The sequence below is a fragment of the Patagioenas fasciata genome, chromosome 1, assembly GCF_037038585.1.
Source record: "Patagioenas fasciata isolate bPatFas1 chromosome 1, bPatFas1.hap1, whole genome shotgun sequence".
Taxonomy (NCBI): domain Eukaryota; kingdom Metazoa; phylum Chordata; class Aves; order Columbiformes; family Columbidae; genus Patagioenas; species Patagioenas fasciata.
Window position 1 is genome coordinate 202031470 of NC_092520.1, and position 19935 is coordinate 202051404.

Sequence of the window (19935 nt, forward strand, 5' to 3'; positions counted from 1 at the left end):
CCTTAGTAATTTCTGAATTTTTCTTTTATGTTGTTCTTTTACTTCATGTTAGCATAAAAGTGCTGAGTGCTTTGTGTTGTACTTCTAAAACAAAATATGTGACCTTTTGGGCTTGTGGCTAAAGCACCAGAATGATCCACAAATGCTGTAATTGTGTGCAGGTCCTTAAAGGAGCAGATTTTCTCCCTGGAGTGTTCCAGAACTTCTTCCTGGAAAGCCAACAGATACTTAAAGTTTTGGATATGAATCTTTATCCTGCATTACATATTTCTTACTGATCTAAGACTGAAGATTGGTCTAGGGCTTGAGCTGGGAATAGTGAGTTTTTAACCCGGCATCTCCTACTTGTTCACCAGCTGAGCTTGGGGAGTTCCTTTTCCTTTCCATGTGTAAAAAAAAAAAAAAAAAGGGTTTATAGTATCTGTCTTAAAGAGGTACTAGTTCTTCTAGTTCAGTATTAGCTGATGTGGAAACTAAGAAAAAACACAAAACTGTTATGTAAAAGCTAAGAATGGCCATTTAGTAAAAATAGCATTTTGGTAAAAGAACTTTTAGCCAGTATATTATGTAGCAAGGAATTTTATATTTAGAGATATCATCTACTTAACTGGGACATTTGTATGGCTCTGTCATCATACTATTAGAATAATCACAGTTTTTAATGGATGTATATTCACTTAGTTGCGTGGTAAGGAGGTGCTATAATGTGCATTTTACAAATGAGCTAGGGGAAGGGTGGACTTTGACAATGTCCCACATTTTTGGGAGCACCTCAAAGCATACTTACTTTCAGTTTGGGTGGGCACCAGTGTGTTGGATGCAGACCCCAGCAGCCTTCACATGTCCTCTTCACCTACAAGTGATGTCATGTCAGCTGTGTCAAACTGACAGGACAACCTAAAATGCTTCCTAGAAAGGCCTTAGCTCTGCCTACACTGAAAACCAAACATGGCAAATATGAGCACGTGGAGCTGGACCTTGGGAACCAACCATGTCTTGGCTGCTGATGGTTTCAGGCAGTTCAGGCACAGAGCGGGCAGAGCCTGAGTCACTCAAGATCGAGCAGTAACACTAATAAATCAGCAAGTGTGAACCCAACTTCTACGTCTGAATCCTAATCACTCTAACAATTGCCATTCCTGTTTTTCTAGAACTGTATTAAGGTTAGTATTCAGTTTGATGATTTTTTTTTTGTATACAAGAAAACAACAGGAAGCTGGTAAAAAAATCTTAGAAATGTTTTCTGGGAATATTTCAGGAAACTGATAGATACAAAGAACTGTTAGTACACTCAAGAAAAATGTGTCTTGATCACAATCCTGCAGCAAATGACATGTCAACACATAAACTGTGTTCATACATAAGACAGCTCCTCCCCACCACATAATGTACATTTGTGTCTTCAATTCCTACTGTATAGTTTCAAATATTTGCCAAAATATTTCACAAGAATGTCCAGAACAAACTGTCAGAAACAATAACTTGATGAAGGATGTTGTATAACTAATGCCATTTTGTAATTATTAACTGCAATAAACAATAATCTTTGTAGGCAGATAGTCCTACAATCAATCAGTATAATTAACAAAAAAAATGTAAACAGCCTGTTTTCCTTAGTCAGAGTATCAAATATTTGAATGTAATAATAAAAAAATTCCTTTATTAGCCTATCACAGTGACAATTACACCGTGCTTCTTTACTGTTTGAACTGATTGTTCTTTGTGTCGTTCCCATTCCTCATCATCTTTGTCCAGATCAAAAGTTTCTGGATAAATGGGCAGCTTGTCTTTTGGGCACTCCTCGTAGTAGCTCCGAACGTATTTTCCAACCGACCATCCTTTGTATTCCTCAGGCATTTTGCATTCTAGGCCATTGTAGTGAACATCGTAGTGATGCTTCAGCCAGTAGAAAAGATAATGAATGTTGTAATCACATCTCCAAGGATTCTCTCTCAGCCACAGTATTTTCAGAAAGTAAAGATCTTCCAGTACTCCATATTCAAAATTCTGCAAGCTGTTGTTTGATAGATCCAGCTCCTCTAAGTTATTGAGGCCTGAGAAAGCAGCTAGTCAACAGAAAAATATTTATTGGCACCTTATAAAGCTAAGTTTGAAAAAAACATGCATATCTGCAAGAGGAAAAACATTTTCATAATTTTACATTTATTAGGGTTTTTTCAGCTAAAGGCTTCGAAAAAGGCTTTTGAAGCACTGAACTTTAAAATATGGCTTGTGCCTTGAGAAGTGACTTATCGGTATAAATATATCGGTATTAGGGTAATTGTACTGCTGGTGAAGTTATAAAATGCTTAATGAGCATGCACAAGTTTAGAACGGGGACAGTGAAGGTGAAGTTTGCTGTTATTGCCGTGATACAGAAGTAGAAATATGGAAATTCATTATGTATTAGGCAATGTGTAGGGCTCATAGTTTTTGTATGTATGTATTTGCATGTGTCTGTATAGAACCTTTGAAGTAATATTTTAAGATATGGAAGATAATAAACAAGGAGCTTCATAATAATGCTTCTGAGTCACGTTTCAGAGAAGAGTTTGTACTTTTTGCAAGTATACTGTTGCATTTAATGGCAAAAATATTAATTTAAATACATTGACTGTGTAATGTTAAACCTCATAAGTACCATTTTATTGACATTACCACTTTCTACTGCTGTTTAGCTTCCAAAATGCTACTAGAGAAGGGTCTTTTTGCTTCATACTTATCTCTCTCCTTGTGTCTTCTTCCAAAAACACATAGGCGTTAAGCAACTTGCCAATAAGGCCACTTAAGTGCTAATAGTATATAACTTAAGAGCAATTATATAAAGAGATTTTTAAGCCAAAAGAGTTTTAAATCCTTTTGGTTTGCCTATTTCTTTGTTGTCCAATATAATTTACAAGCAGCCTCATTATATAACAAGTTTTCTTAGATTTGGCAAGGATATTTTAAAAAATCACTCAGCTCTTTAGCATTTTAGGAAATGCTCTTTAGCATTTTAGGAAATGATTAGCATTCAGTCTGCGGAATTAAATTTATGCACTTGATGGGTTTAGCATTAGGAAAGGGAAACTGAAAAGAGTCTTAGTTGACTTCCATGACAAACATATTTCAGTGCAAACCTTTATGAGTTGAGTGGTACAAAAGGTAAAATTTGCACCAACTTCTAGATCTCTAAATCCATTTTCCCTCACATTTCTATCTGATAGAAACATTATCAAAGTTTATAATTAATAAAACACAACTAACTTTTTAATGAGTATTTAAAATTATTCTTACCAGGATCGATGTAAGCTATTCCATTACTGTTTAGGTTTAATGTCTTCAGTTCACTAACATCTTCAAACTCTTTGGCTCGTAGTTGTCTGATTTTGTTGTTGGACAAATCAAGTTTAACTATATCTGGAGGTATGTTACCCGGAACTTTCTTTAAATCTTAAAAAATAAAAAAGACAAAACTTGTGTCAGCTTTGATTATTCTAACTGTTTAGGTATTACGATTGCATACCACACAGAGTTCTGTCAGTTTAGCATTGGTTCTTGTTTTCTTTCACTTTTATCCCTACTATTAGTGTCAACGTGTATTTTCAACCTTTGGATTTAATTTCTTTGTTCACTTGTATCTTTACATTTCCTGTGAAAATTGCTCTCTTCATTACTGCTTATAGTAAAGCCTCTTTCTGTGGTTTATATTTTTATTTTAATGGAACTGTGCTGTTCATTCGCATAGGGATAGGGTAGATAGTGAAGATACTACACTAATAAAAAGTATGTGTGAAGGGTTCAATAATTTAAAGAAAAAAAACAGAGTAACTATATTAAAAACTGTTCATTAGTATGAAATTATAGTGTGCTCTGTTACATTCTTTGTTTTGTGTTGCCAAAAAGTATAATGTTATCAATTTTATCAGCAATAAAAATGTTAGGTTTTGTAGCATTTATAATAATACATTTATAGTTATAACTGTAGTTTTGTAGTTGTAGTTCTGTAGTGGTTTAGAAATATGTAAGACTTTATATTTGTTACGATATTTACAGTTATTATATGTCCAGCCATCATAGTGTCATTCTGTCTTTCTGTTTGTCTATCCTACTTGTATCATTGGCTTTACCAAAGCAGCCAAGCCCTTCTCAGTTGTCTGTGTGTGTCTCCTTGCAGTGTCCTTCGTGAAGGAGTTAGAAAGAAGAACTTCCAGTCCACATCCTTGAGAAGTGCAAACTGTGGTTTGAGTCCTCTCAGAACACTGTTATTAAACCTAAACAGAGTACTGGAACAGGCTGCCCAGGGGGGTTGTGGAGTCTCCTACTCTGCAGACATTCAAAACCCGCCTGGACACCTTCCTGTGTAACCTCATCTGGGTGTTCCTGCTCCGGCAGGGGGATTGGACCGGATGATCTTCTGAGGGCCTTTCCAATCCCTAACATTCCGTGATTCTTTGAAAATAGGCAGTATCTCTTATTTGACCATCTTTGAATGAAAGCAAGTAGTTTCTGGATTTGTGCTGACATTTGTGTTGTCAGTGTACTTCTGAGTTCTGAAGAAGTCTAATGCATCAGATATCCTCAAGACTGAAGGAATATACCAGAATCTTTCTGCCTTATATCTGATTTTGAACAGAAGTTTGGTATTATAAATACATAAATATTATAACTACTCTATCCTGCTCTGATTGGAGTGCTTCCTGCTTGTGCAGATGTCAAAGTTTCAGGGCCTATTTATCACCAAATGAATGCAAATAATGCTTGAATTCAGAGACTCAGAGAGTTTGGCAGTACTAGAAAGCAGATTTTTTCAACTGCTGTTGCAAATTCAAATTCTTTTGCAGGAAAGTAAACAGAAGTTGCTTTTGCAAGGATATAGGATACTTTCATTCTGAAGTGCTGAAAGATTGGCCGTATCACTGGTCTGATGAGATATGAATAAGCAGTTCTTCAAAAAGGAGAACATATACATGGTGATATGTATTTTTAAGATGTTTCTTTGGTGAGCTTTCTAGCATTAATTGTAAGCTGCTGACCTGTTGTTGTACCTCCATCCCCTCCATTGTAAAGGAATAATGGATTGCAGCTTTTCATGTCATCTTACTGGTTTGGAAACTGGTGCACCTTTTTCACTACTCTGAAATCTTGTCCATGTGGATTTAGAGAACTTTTTGTGTTTTCCCAGGGTTTTGGGTGCAGTATACTCGTATTTCTGATGAAAATTCCAATAAAATTGTACATCTGCTGCACAGTAATTATATGCAAAGATAGTAAGCACAATGCATTCATCAAAGATTACCATATGTTCAGAAATCCCAAATGTCCGTGGGATATCTGCATCCAGCTGTCAAACATATGCACAGTAGATCTGATACTTCCCCCAAAATATTGAATATACTCTATGTGTCCATGCTCGGCATTCAGGAAGTCCTGGACTGATAAACTTAGTTCTTGACCTGAAGGACGAAGTCCCTGCACCCTCTAGTACACTCACGTAGGGGCTGAAGTAACTATTCCTTCATTATTAGCACTAAAGACAGTAAATATTTTTTTAAATATTGTAAAAGCCTGTGAAACTCCCATGAAGATCGGACCACATTTAATGTTTCTGTGAACTTAGAGAAAAAGTAACATTTTTGTTGCTAAAAGTTTTTGCCTATATTCATGTATTCAGCTCATCTCTTTGATGCCACTAAATGGGGAGAGCTGGAAAGTCAGTCTTTTTTAATATTAAGATTATAATATATGCCTGTTTTATTTCAATGGCACAGTTTACTGGAGACATAAGTTAATGATATAATTAAGATCCTACAAAGGATAATTAAGATTGTAATCTGTAATCTAATAATTAAGATCCTATCTACAAGGAAAGTTAAGGTAGCTGAATATTCAGAAATTAATGTTAGCCAGTAAAAAAGCATAAATCATTAACAAAAGAGATGTAGTAGTTGCACAGTAAAACAAAGAGAAAAGTGAGCCCTAAGAAGAAAGCAATTTAACAGGGTGGAAAAAAGTTAAAATGTGGACCATTTTTTATGACATACATAGTAGATAAACCATGTAATCAAATACTGAAATAAATAATCCTTTATATTCAGGTATTGTCTCCTTATACTGAGCATATCTCTGGCACTAACGTCCAAGAATAAGGGCATGCAGAGTTGTTACATAAATTTCAGTCACTATTAAAGCAAACAAAAGTTTAGCAAACACATTGCAAGATACAAGTGGGCAAAACATGCTGCAGTGATCGGGTGCTGCAGGCTGGGCTTTGCAAAAGTCAGGGAAAAAAATGCTTGAAATTTTCGCTAATTCTTGTGATGCTTTTTAGTTTAGATTTGTAATGTTAAAGAACAACTCCCTTCTGAATTCTTTTGTTATTGGTTTTGTTTCACCATGGGATAAAATATGGGAAATATAAAGCATGAACAAATGTGCACTTTTGTGTTGATATGTGCTGCAGCTCATTTACCCTTAAGGCTTAACTGTGGCTTTTAGGAGCCTGAGAAGGATTTAGGAATGGAATGGATCCAAGTGTCTAAAAAGCATTTCTTGAAGGCCCTTCAACTTCAAAATGTTTGCTGGGTGCTGGGAAGAAGAGCAAAGACAGGAGGCATTTCTTTATGGACAAAAGCACATGATTTCTTCCTTTAGTAGAAGAAATCTTGCACAGAAAATGTGAGGAGGCACTGGCTCCTCTCCTTTGCAATCAGGTTCCTTTGGGCATTGGAAGCACAGCTGGCTGCACCAGTCCTGCTTCACAAAGTTGTTGCTGTCTTTGTGTTTGTACACTGGAAAGAAGAAAAGACAATCTGTGCTTTTCTCTATCAGTACAACAATTTCAGCACTGCTGTAATGTGACTGTATGTTTATAGTTGTAAAATCAGACTAGTGAGATGCTGGTCCTTCAGCAAATTGTGTATGTGTCTAATTTTATTCCTGTTGATTTCGGTTGGATATTTTCTACTAGAGCACTAAAGAATATCTGTGGAATTGGGGCTGCAGAGTAGAGGTAAAATGCAGAAAGAATTCCTACTTGTTGCTTGCAGTTAGGAGAGAAAAACAGTTAGCAGTTAAAGTTAGTAGAGTGAGTACTAGTATTAAATTAATTTGCTTTAAATAATATGTGAGTAAATGCAGTAAGGGAGCAAGAATATTAAAATATTTCAGTTGTAAGGACAAATACAAACCTTTTCTTTTGCAGTTCAGAGTTGGTACAGGAAACACATACATGTGGCACAAAGAGGAATCAAATTCTGGTTTGACAGCTTCAGGCTTCTGTTTTATGTTTTGGGGATCCTGCCTGTCCTCTTCACTACATAGCTGTTCAGTTTTTATCTGCTTTAGCTTTTGGTTTTTCAGTTCTATTGGGTGCACACACTTGGCATAATTTCCCAAATTCCTGTTAGTTGGAACCTGTAGCATTGCAACAAGAGTTTCTAGTTCACAGTTGCAATGCCAGGGATTATCATAAAGACGTAGGTAGTTTAGGCTGGGAGTATGAATAAAAATCTCCTCGGATAAACTCTTAATTTGGTTATGCTGAAGTAAGAGTGTGGTAAGTTTATTCAAACCAAAAAAAGCCTCACTCTCAATTTTTGATATTTCATTCTGTTGTAAATCCAGACTTTTCAGTGCTTTATACTTGGAAAACATATTATTCTTCAATTTACGAATCCTGTTTCTTGCTAGCAGCATGTGTTTTAAATCCTCTGGCCAATCAGGTGCCACAAAAATCAGTTTTCTTTCCTGACAATCTATATATTTCTCATGAAGGTAAGTGTATATATCACATGCTAGACCTCGGGCATTGCGCTTAACAGTGCTAGATGCTTTCCTTAAGATGTTTTCCCTTTCATTGTTTCTCAAACTCCTGTTCCTTGTCTTCCTACAGTCTGATGCTTTACAAAGAAGTAGTAGTAGTATAATAGTAACTACTTGCATCCTGACATTCAGCTGGCCCCAGTGGTTTTCTGTGGCAGCTGGAACAGTTGAAATTTTTGGATGGTCTTAATCAGTGTTGTACAGATTTGAGGCAGCACAGCTGGCGTGTGTGGGATCCCTGTGTTGGAAGAAAAGTCAAACATTAGAACAGATGAAACAGGCATTTTCATGGAGGCTTGTACGTAATATGCAGGATTCAGTCAAGTACTCAATCATCGCACAACTTGGAACTTCACAAATACTTTGAAGATTTAATGTCCTGTCTCTTTTTTTTTGTTGTTTTACTGTCTCTGGTCTGCTGTCATTCATTCTGAATAAACATGGGCAACTATATGGACCAATCTGTAACTGATCTTTGTTAAAAGGTTCTCATTTATTCAGGTAAATGACATCAGGCTGAATCTTATTTGTATTTAAGTTAAGCTCAGAAGATGAGCTTGAAATTGATATTTTCCAGCTTTTTGGGTGGTGACCCACTGGAACACACCCAGAGCCAGACCAGGGAAAGTCATCCAGTGCCTATCAAACACCCAGTTTTAGACAGCACTCAAGTGTGGACTTGTTTTCAGGTTGAGCCCCAATTTATTGTGACTAGCCATGCTACTGCCAAGTGTCTGTCACGACCCATGTCAAGTGGGCAAAGTTGGCTGGGTTGCTCTGAGCAGGACCCAAAAATACTCTTTTGCAAGAGCCCCTGAGGCTGTATGTTACCTGGGCATAGGCAGAGTCCTAAGAGAACCTGCGAGTCCTGGCTGGGACCTGCTTCAAACCACTGCCAGGTCTGCCCGCTGGAAGACGGAGAGTACAGAGGGGTGAGCCAGGAGCTTTTGCCTTTCCAAGAAAGCCAAACATGTTCATTAGGAATTATTACTGGGGAAGAGAAGGACTGGTCCCTGCAACCATGTCCAAAATTGCCTCCACATCTTTAGTAATATTTTGGCCTATGATCCCTCCTGAAACACTACTCCTGTGTACTGCCATGTTCCTCCATTTTCAGTGAAGTTTGGCCACAAGGTTGTGCTTCCTTAGAAACATTTTAAGCCATTAGTTTTTTGTATTTTCTAATTTTTTTAAATCTCACAAATTTCCTACTTTTGCTAGTCAGTATAATTCCTTCTGAAACTTTTTTTTCAGTTCTTCACTGTTTGGCTTAACTACTTTGTGACTTTTTACGCTGTGACTGTGGACATGTTTGCGTCCTTTTTGACCTTAGCAACTGGGAAGGTATTGAATCCCAATCTTGAGTGCAGATCGTTGCACAGATGTTCTGTTTCTGAAACACCATTGTTTTGGGCTCAAAATAGTTTTTATCTGGAGGAAAGGTAGTGCAATAAATCAACTAATATCAGGTAAAATACTTTTGAAAGCAAACACATTTTTTATTTTTAAACAAATTAGTAGATCAGTTTAAACCACATCTCGACTGTAGGATGCTCTCTGTATTCGTGCAGTTCTCACTGATTAGACAGCTGGACCAGTCCCTGCTGCTGCATCCCTCTAATCCATGTGGCCAGTTGTTAATATGACCTTTGAAAACACATGGATTGGTTTCTCCATTTTGTTCCTAGTTGCCAGTTGTCTGTCTGCATTCAGATTCTGTTAGTTCACAGTGTGAATGAGTATTTGCACTGGTGGCATTATCCCTTATGTGAAAAATGAAATGTTATTTGATACATTTTGGCAGCTGTATGCCAGTCAGTGTAAATTGATGATGTGTTTTAATAACTGGAATCATAACTGGGATCCACTGTGTTGTTTTGAACTGTTCACTGTTCTGGTAATGTGAGAGCTCATTCTATTCAGGAGAGCTTGGAAACAGAAAAAGAAGTTGGGGGAGGAAAGGTAATAAGTAATTATGGCAATATTCTTTCATCTTCCTTTCCGTCTCCTGGGTCTGAACTGGAATTTTTTACCAGTATTACATTCAGTCTGCTAACTAAATCATACTCATTTATAATACCAAAATGAGCAGCTGCTTTCAGGTTCACATGTAAAATTATAACTGTGTCTCATTTAGTGCTAGGACAAAAAACCTATAAGAGGTATGTAATTTCTGTGGCTTAGCAGCCTTAAGGATGATTTTAATTGGTTAGGTTATTCTGAGTTGTGGAATACCTCTCAGTATTATTCTACTCTTCAAAAATGCACTGAGTTAGACAGTGTTACAGGATATCAGTGAAGTCACAGTCCCTATAGAAAACAGTATAGAGATCTATTGCACTAATGCTTGTTTGCAATTGAAAACATGTATTTGGCTTATCGTGTTTTTAAATATTTTAAAAATACACTTTTTTAGCTCTATAAACCTTTCGTACTGCATTTTCTATGTTAGGTATCTTTATCAGGCCTATTTTTTTCATTTCGGCTTAGACAGATCCATTCTTTTTGAAGTTAAGACAAAAAGTATTATTATGTTTAATAGAAGTTTTTACATCTTTACCTTGGAGGATAGACTAAAAATTTGGCAGAAGAGTGGCTGAAGGGATGTGTAAGTGTTATTTCTAGAGTCAGACATCTTTCAATATTTTGTTAGAATTGCAACAATCTCTGCAAAATAGGAATTTCTAAAAACTATAGTTTGTATGCACACAGAAGAGGCTGTCTCAGGCAGCTGAATTCTCTGAAATTCCATACCTGCAGAAGATAAGCAGGGCTTTTCCTACAATTGGTCCGAATGCTGCACCTCTACTTTCAGAGGGAAAAAAAATTCATGTCTGTAATTAGATACTGGTGTCATAATGTATGGGTGGGAGGGACAGATAAACGTGTGTGGAAAACTTAATTCTGGCATTTCCTACCACCAAATTGCTTAATTGGGTAGCTCTCTCATCCTTTGGTAACATAGGATTGAAAACCACTGGTTCCTAAACCAGCCGTTAGCTGATGGAGTGTAAGAGACATTTCCTCAGGACAGCTTGCTCCAACTTTGTATTCTACTTTTGATTTCTTGTGCTTTCTTCTCAGTAATCTGCTGTGGCCTTGGTTTCAGGGAGGGTATCGTCCTAGATGGACTGATTCTGTAATAGGAATTCTTACGTTCGTGTAGTACACTGAGAATTTGAACTGTTCACCTTTAATATGACCTTTTTTTTTTTTAATTTTTATTTTTAGGTGAATGTAAGAATTTGCAAGAGTTAAATCTCTCTGAATGCCAGGGATTAAATGTAAGTACTACAGACTTTTTCCATGAACTCTAACATGCTGAGAAGAAAGGTTTTTCTAAAGTGCTGTGATTATTTGGTTACACAAATCTTCCTGATAAAAAGTGAAGTCTTGTGCTTTTAGGTACTTTGAAAATGAAGCTTAGTAGGATTCAGAGATACTCAGCGAAGTTCTCATTTGTTTTCTACAGTGCCAGTACAAAATGATATGTTCAATCTAAATTAATTTTCATAAATAGGCTTCAAAACTTCAGCAGTCTGGGGGAAGATTTTTTTGGTTATTTTGAGTATGGAGTTGTCAACAACAGTACATTTTAATTCTGTCTTGTTTCCAAGCTCCTTTATTCCTTCATTCAGTAGCACACTTGGGCTCTAAAAGTGCCTCACTAAATTTCTAGACATTTGTGAGAGCCTTTATTTGATAGGTGTCTAAGTATGCAATCACAACTATGTATTTGTCCATTCTTTTTTCTTCCACATTTACAGTTTTGTCTTGCTTCCATTAACTCTAAGTAGTGTTTTTTATTGCTCTTTGATGGAAAAAACAATGTTTGACTCTATCTTAACTAATAATTTATCAGAAACAAAACTGGTATGTGCAATTTTTTCTAATAATAAAATCAATCTAAGAATAAAATAAATATGTATTTTTATAGAAATTGTGGTTCTTAATAGATTTGTATAATGCATACATCCCTTTATGGGCTATTTATAGTGTAAGTATGTAAACAAATAATTTTGTATAGTTTAATTGTCTTTGGAGCAAAGTGTATATCCAAGGGTCTAGCCCAGAAGCACGTCGGTATTTGAAGGTTTTAAAAATGACCAGGGATGAACTGCAGCTTATAAACTTCATACAAAAATGGCCTATGATGATAGAGTTAGAAAGGCAAGAGCTGCAGAAGAGTCATTACGTTCCAATTTAAAATACTCTGGTTTGGTTCTGCTTTATGTATATCTTCACCTCTGTCTATCCTGCTGCATAACATAATACGTGCTCTATGATATTATAAGTACAGTGTAATATTTAGAGGCTGTATGCTTCTCAAGGATCATGTTGACTGTAGGTTCCTGTATGAAGGCACTAAGTTGAAGAGGGCCAGGGCTTGCCAAATTGCTAGACTGAAACCCTGTTTCATAACCGTCCCTTCTGTTGGGTTGATAGCAAGCTCTCTGACATAAAACACATTTGGTCACACCAGCGAGCACATTCCTGGGCCATGCCAGGGCCTGGTTCACGGGGCAGAAGGGACTTGCCGATTACACTCTTGCCAATACAGCCTAGGATGCAGTTGGCCACCTTTTTCAGAAGGGCATACATTGGAATTGTTATTCCCCAGGACTCTGAGGTCAGAGTGTTTGACAGCTGCTTTCTGTCCCGTGTCTGTACTGTTGCATGGGATTATTCCACCCCAGATACAGAAATTTGCATTTGCTTTTGCTGAACTTCATGAACTTCTGCCGGTCCATTTTTCCAGATGAAATCTCTCTGGGTCGCAGTTCTAGCCACAAGTGTACTGACACTCACCCCAGTTTGGAGTAATTTGTCAGTTTGCTGAGAATGTACTCTATTTCTATCATCCAAACCATATATAAAGACATTTAACAGTACTGGCCCCCTATTGACCCCTGAGGGATGCCAGTTGCCACAGGCCATCAATGGGACTTATCACCAGTGGTGACATCCCTTAGGCCCGGCAGACCAGACCAATTTTCACTCACCTTGAAGCCTGCTTATAAAGCCTTTATTGTACCAATTTAACTATGAAGGATACTGTGGCCTGTGTTGAAGGCCTTGCTAAGTCAAGATACACAGCAGCCACTTTTATCGCCTTATCCATAGATCCAGTAATTTCATCAGAGAAAACTATCGCTTTAGTGAGGAATGCTTTGCCCTTGGTAAATCCAAGATGGCTGTTTGCTGTCACTTTTTCATCCTTCATGTGCTTGGACAGCGCTTCAAGGAGGATTTGCTACATAAGCTTCCTATGGACTCAGGTGAGGCTGACTGCCCTGCAGTTTCCTACATCTTCTTTCCATTTCTTGAAGATGGATGTGACATTTCCTATCTTCCAGTCATCAGGAGTCTCCTCTGATTTCCATGACCTTTCAAAAATGATGAGTGAGGCCTCTCAGTGACAGGACCCAGCTTGCTTAGTACTCTTGGATGCGTACTGTCTCATGCCATGTCCTCAGGTGCTCCCTGACATTGTCTACTTCTGCCACAGGTATTGCTTCACTCCCACAGCCTCTGCTAGTAGGCTCCTGGGAGGCACCTGGGAAGCCTTAACACAAGCCTTAGCAGCAAAAACCAAGCCAAAAATTCACTGAGTGCCTTGAACTTGAAGATCAACCAGTTCTCTTGAGCCCCTTTGCCTTCCAGGGCTGTCTGCCATAACATCCTGTTAAACAGATCCCTTAACAAGCCAGAATCTGCTTTCAAGTTCAGGCTTTTGCTTCTACAATTTATTCAGTTTTCTTCTCTCAGGATTTTAAACTACTCATTTACGTGACTGCAGTAACCAAAGCCACGCTAGTTCTTAATGTTTTTGACCATCTTTTCCTTGTTTGTGAAACAAGTCCAGAAGAACATGTGGTGTAGACCACTTGTCAGTCACCTGGATCAAGAAATTGTCTTCAACACACTCTAGAAGTCTCCTGGGTTGTTTGCACCCAGCCATATTGTTCTTCCAGCAGATATCAGAGTGTTTAAAGTCTCTCATGAGTAACCAGGATAGGCAATTGCAACATGCCCTTGAGTTGTCCAATAAAGTTTTCATCTACCTTCTTTTCTTGATCAACCAGTGTGCAGCAGATACCTATCACAATGTAATTCTCATAGGTCGAGCCTCTAGTCCTTACAAATAAGCTCTTGACTGACCTGTCACCGATTCCAATGCAAATCTCCATGCATTTAGGAACAACTTTGCATAGAGTGCAACCTGTGCTCACCTTCCTGGGCTATTCTGTAACCATTCCTTGCAGCCCTCCAGTTATGTGTGCTACCCCTTTGTGTCTCTGGAATCCAAATGAAATCATAGCTCTGCACCTATGTGTGGACTTTGATCCCTACTGATTGATGCCCATGCTACAAGTGTTTGTGTTCAGACACTTGAGATGGACCTCTGGTTATGCTGCTTTCACATGGAAGGTTTAAGAGTTTTCCCCATCATGCAGTCCCCCCAGTGCTTTCTCTCCTCTCCCTGTGCCTTCTGTTCTCTTCAGGTTATGGTTACCTTTTGTCAATATACCTCTTTTTACTGATATTACCTCTCTCAAATCTTTTGTTGCAGGAATACAGTTCAAAAGCACAAGCTATCCTCCAAGTTGATTGGTATTGAATTTTCAGCTATCTTGATGATCCTTTTGCCTGATAACCGAAATAGTGAAAATGTGAACACAATATGGCAAAAGATGCAAACTCAACTATTACATTTTCATGTATAAATGCGGGGGTCTTGCCTTTCTATTATATAGACATGTATCATGAAAAATTCTTCATACTATGAGATTTCTTCCCATTATATTCTGTTGAAATGATATGTAGAACAGTTTAGGTAGTACCACTTTTGCAGGTTGGTGGAACATGGAAGCCTTACAATTACTCAGATCTAATGTTCCACCCAAAGGGTAGAACTAAACAGGAATAATTTTGTAAATTGTATTGCTGTTCAGAGAATTGTGCCAGAGTTTATGGAGAAAATTCACCAGAGGTTTTAGATACCAGGGTATCAAGAATCTTGGCTTAGCAAAATATGTAAGCATGCGCTAACCTTCAGTGTTGTGAAAAGTCCCCTGTGTTCCGTAGGACTGTGTAGTGTATAATGTTTCCTTGAACTGGAATGTTAAAATGACCGTACATCAAGTGAGTAACAATAGCATCATGTGTCTCAGTATTGTACTTTGACACTGCCAAAGAAAATGGCTGTGATGTATAAAAGTTATGATGATTTAAAGATACTTATTCATGTTTTTTTCCCTTGTTAGTCTGCACAAAAAATTTTAGATAAATTAATACAAATGTAATTTTAATGTGCTTCTGGATTTTATTTTTTTTAAATTATTATTCAGGATGAATCAATGAGAGTCATATCAGAAGGCTGCAGAGCTCTTCTCTATTTAAATCTGTCATATACAGATATTACTAATGGAACGCTACGACTATTGTCAAGGTAAAATTAAACAGAAATACAAAAGTGTGTTTTAATCTTGCAGGAAACTTAGAGGCATATGTAGTAGAAATAATCCTTTATGAGAGATTTGGAGAAGTCTGCCTGGTATACAAAATGAAAAAAGTGCCCCATACATTAGACTTAGATAGCAGTTCTTTTGTCTTTTTAGTATAATTAAATATATATGCCAGATTATGCTATATATTTCACAGAGTTTTACAGAAACTTTTAAAACATGCTACCCCAAAATTTCTTGGGCATGCCCAGTTACTCATGATAATGCAACAAGTTTGCAAGTTAGGCATTCTTAAAAATCTATTTCTGCAAGAGAGCATTGTGGATAGATGTATTGTGTGAGCCAAGGCCTTGCGTGACAACTGCAAAAGAAAGAGTTATTCCAAATTCTTTTTTGGAAGATCACTGATCTGAACACAGAGAATTTACATTCTTACAGAGTTCTGCCATCCCTCTTTTAGACGCTTCCCTCAATGACACTTGAAGTTTGCCCGGTAGGTAGAATTGCTGCATTAAAAGCTGCCAGAAAGGTAAAGAGGCTTTCTGGTCTGTGACAGCAGCCATCAAAAATATGTATACAGATTTGAAGATAGCTGTACATTGCTTCTCTTTCCTATGAGAAAAACTAATGTCTTCCTTTCAACAGCAGCCCCACAGAGTCCAGAAACATGTTTTTCTCTGGCATTTACATAACATATTTTGACTTTTGTTTTGCTTAGTCTGTAATACCATATCCTCATACAACTAACGTTTGTTTTGGCAAAGTTTTCCGATTAGTGTCTCCAATCTCACCACTCATCTCTTCATCAATATGATTCTTGTTATAATCTGTGTTTTCACCATGTTGGCTGATATTTAGTATTTTTACATTCCCATATATTTATGTTGAATTTTGGAACAGCTGTTCTATAGGTCATCTTAGCATATGTTGCTCCGGTTAACTGAGCATGCTTTTGCCACCAAAAGTCAGAACCGTTGATTTATTTTGATGTGTAAATAGGTTGTACCCAAAAAAGAATTCTCCAGAGTAGGTGGAACTTTCAATGCAATAAAATGTTTCAAACAAAAGGAGAAATTCTCCACTGACAAAATATATTTTGCAGTTAACTTGTACACTATTATAAGAACTTTCTCAGTCCTACGTGATGCTTCTGATTTAAAACTATAAGATATCACTGTTTTTATTGACAAATTTTGGACAAAAAGCAAAGCTCATTGTTTCTGAGATTATGGGAATGTAGAAAAAGTTGCTGTCCTGTGAAGATTTTGATAGCAGGCAAACTTAATAAATATCCACATGCTATCTCAAAAGCATTAGGTCACCACGGGTCCTATGTAATAAGGTAACTAATACAAAGTTCTTAGAGGTGGCAGTATTGCATTTCGTAACACTGCACTGAGGTTTGCTATTGTATATCAGATGTCTGTTATTGGAACAAGGAACAAGTGAAGTGTAGGCTGAATGTGCTCAAAAGTGGTGATTTTTGATCCTCTCTTACTGTTCCATACAAACATTTTAACCTCCATATTACACAACACAGATCAGCAGCTACAATTTCCCACCAAAAAGTTCTGTTGCATGGGGTAGACGTGAATACTGTCCATCAGGAATAAATGTCAGAAGTTGATTTTGTCAGATTGCTGTAAAACAATGATCATGAAATTGCTAATGCCAAAATTAATGGGAAAAACAGAATGACAGAATTCCTGCAGAATTTAGCTGTAGCACCAAACAAGGATTTTTAGTAGTCTGTGTGCTCAAGCTTAAGGTTTAAGAAAGCTGTCACTTTGAAAATGTCACAAGGCGGCATGTGTTAACATTCCCAGATCATGAAAATGGGTCATATGACCTGTAAAGAAAATCCGTGTGTCTCCAACAGTACTGCAAGGTTTTGATCACAGTCTTCAAAATGCAGTAAGAAAGGCTTCCCTGTGTCTTAATTTGTGCAATATTCTAGCCACATGTACCTTAGAAAGTCTCAGAACTGCTAGAGTAAAAAAACCAGCCTCTTAATTTAGTATCCATTTTGTCAGATAAGTTCGGAGATGTGTTGTGTCTGAGTTTGATTTTTCCCACTCATTTCTGTAGAATGTGTCACTAAATGCAAAAAGGCATATATTTCTACAAAGAAGGCTACTTTTATTTCTGTATTTAAAATGAATACAATGTTTCCGTTTAAAAAAAATGCATCATAAGCACATGCTCTGTTATTCTAATATCTGATTCTGATGTGCATCTATCTTATTGGTTTTCATTTGTTTGTTTTTCAAGAAATGTAATCTTATATTTAATTTCTTAATATCTTTGCGTTAGCCTTTTTTTTTTTTTTACAATAACATTATTTTCCAACTTCCTATCTCTTTTTTGTGTGTGTTTAGCTCAAGTTAGCATGTTTCCCCACTGTATATTGAAAGTAGAAAGTCAGTTCCAAAAATGTATGCCACTCCTTAAGCAGTCAGTTCCTCGGTGGGTGTTCCCATCTTTCTTCAAAATGCCTACTTTTGCTGACTTGCAGAACTGCATGACTATATTCCTACAACTAAAAGTCTACCAGGGCAGCACGTCCTAATTTTAGGTTTGGATTTTCTGTATGCTTTCATTTGTGGTGCTTGTGGCAATTATTATTCATTCCAGTTAGAAATGTAATTCAGTAAAATGAATGGTTTTCAGTATGTTGTAAACCAAATCTGCAGATGGAAAGTTAAGTATATTCAGAGTATAGATTCTTGCTTATGCAGGGTGCTGTTGATTAACATTTTCCGCTTACACAGTTTGCTTTCTTTTAACTAACATTTAGTGTAGAGAAATGTTTTCCAAAAGAACTGATTAAAACCTAACATTGGACGATTCACTTTTGGGTAATTCCCTTTTGTATCTCTTTCCATTTTCAGATTCTTCAACAGTACCCTTTTAAATAATTATATGACTTGAGAAACTCTAACTGCACACTTATGCTTTTAGTGTCTTTTGATAGAGTTCTGTTTTCATTGCCAGCAGGCACTGCTTGTAAAATCGATGGCAAAGACAGTCCAGCAAATCTGTTCTGAAAAGTCTATTAGTTCTCAAAGCATGCAGAGAAAAATCCCAGTTAATTAAAAAAGTATGCTTATGCAGTTCTCTGAGATAGCTTTAAAATTATACTGTTTTCGTATGGTGAAACATGTTGTATTATAGTGCTATTCCCCAGTAATTTGCAATGCAAGGAGCAGAGGAAAAAGTGCAGCACAAGAAAGGGACTTTCAGACTTGAGCAAGGAGAGAATGCTATTTCATATCAAACATCTTTATGGTAATTTTCAAAATACTTGAACTATGGTCTTCTATGTTCTTTTGATTCTATAACATACCCTTGTAATAACTTGCTCTCCTTTTTTTTTTTTTCCACAAAGCAGCTTCCACAATTTACAGTATCTGAGTTTAGCTCACTGCAGAAAATTCACAGACAAAGGTTTACTGTACCTGGGCTCCAGAAAAGGCTGTCACAAGCTCATCTACTTGGACCTTTCAGGTTGCATCCAGGTTTGTAGTTCACGTCTTTCTTCCATTCGGTGAAGAAGAGAATCCTTTATATGACTGGCTGCATCCTGCATTCATGGTATACTGAAGTAGAACAAGCACTGCAGCAGACTTCCAGGGTTTTGAATTACATGACTACAGCTGTTTAAATTTTACTAAGGAATAATAGCACTATAGGTTTGGATGGCTTCCAACAAACTGTCAGATCTATAAACAACTAGTACTTACTGCATAATGAGAACAAGGCTTGCATTTTGTAGACTAATTCTGTGCCATGATTAGTTAGGATTTTAAATCAGGAGCTTTGGAAATGAAGTTTTTACTAAGATATCAAAAAAAAAAAAAAAGAAAAGAAAAGCAAATCTGCACTGGTAAAAAATTTACACTTGATTTCCTGAGAAGGAAATTAATTAAAAAGTGAGCTTTTGTCACTGTTTTATATTGGTTTAATATATAAACTGAAGTAGTATTTATAACTACAATCTTAAAACAGTTGATGTTTTGGTTTATTTTAGTCTCCCGCTAAACTTCTAAAGAAAACCAAGGTTTTACAATCTGGTACTGTTTTAAAAACTTTCAAATATATACTGGATCTTGAAAAATATCTCAAAAGCAGTATGAAATGCTAAACTGTAAGGCAATAGAAGTCTGCCAATCTTTTAATAAAGAATCCCACTTGTATTTCTTTGTGCACTGGGAAGATTCTACAAAGTACACATGAAATGATGAAGAGATGGAGTCTAAGGAATAAAATAGTTGAACTTTCCATCTAACACAATCTTTTCAGAAGCAAGGATGAAGGCAGATGGGGGAACAGGCTTGTTCTGACTGCTCCTTATTGTGTCTATTTCTTGCTCCTGAGAACCAGACTGAGACTATTGTGCAGTGACACTGTGAAATTTGAAATGAGGGCTGAGGCTGGAGGAAAGTAAAGAACTACTTACCTCTCAGTTACTTTTTCAAGATGCCAGGAATTGGTTATTTTTTGCCAAAGCAACATTCCTGCTTGTTCAGAAGTGTAATAATGATCTGTAAGGATCTGACTTTAGAAAGCAAGGTCTAGGAGTAGTCAGAGAAAAGTGATCATCATTGAACTGGGAAAACCACAATCCTCCCCTTTCCAGAGGAAACTGGGTTTGCTCACCAGA

The 19935-nt window shown here is 36.9% G+C and overlaps 2 protein-coding genes across 4 annotated transcripts in view; one reads left to right on the top strand and one right to left on the bottom strand.

Moving 5' to 3' along the window:
- Positions 1–19935, top strand: part of FBXL13 (F-box and leucine rich repeat protein 13) — an 86011-nt gene that overhangs the window by 28243 nt on the left and 37833 nt on the right. The window contains exons 10-12 of the mRNA XM_065862587.2: positions 11035–11087; positions 15156–15256; positions 18661–18790. Of these exons, the coding sequence (XP_065718659.2) occupies positions 11035–11087; positions 15156–15256; positions 18661–18790 (284 nt within the window). The remainder of the gene's footprint in view (positions 1–11034; positions 11088–15155; positions 15257–18660; positions 18791–19935) is intronic.
- LRRC17 (leucine rich repeat containing 17) lies at positions 1218–18923 on the bottom strand. Of its 3 annotated transcripts, none has more exons than XM_071803452.1 (5): positions 18731–18923; positions 8635–8754; positions 7170–8041; positions 3277–3432; positions 1218–2066 (listed from the first exon to the last, which is right to left on the bottom strand). In XM_071803452.1, the coding sequence occupies exons 3-5, from the start codon at positions 7921–7923 to the stop codon at positions 1663–1665; spliced, it is 1314 nt and encodes a 437-aa protein (XP_071659553.1). In that variant the 5' UTR covers positions 7924–8041; positions 8635–8754; positions 18731–18923; the 3' UTR covers positions 1218–1662. The 3 variants fall into 3 exon arrangements, with proteins under 3 accessions (XP_071659553.1, XP_071659552.1, XP_065718657.1); XM_071803451.1 differs by lacking the exon at positions 8635–8754 and adding an exon at positions 14355–14454; XM_065862585.2 differs by lacking the exon at positions 8635–8754.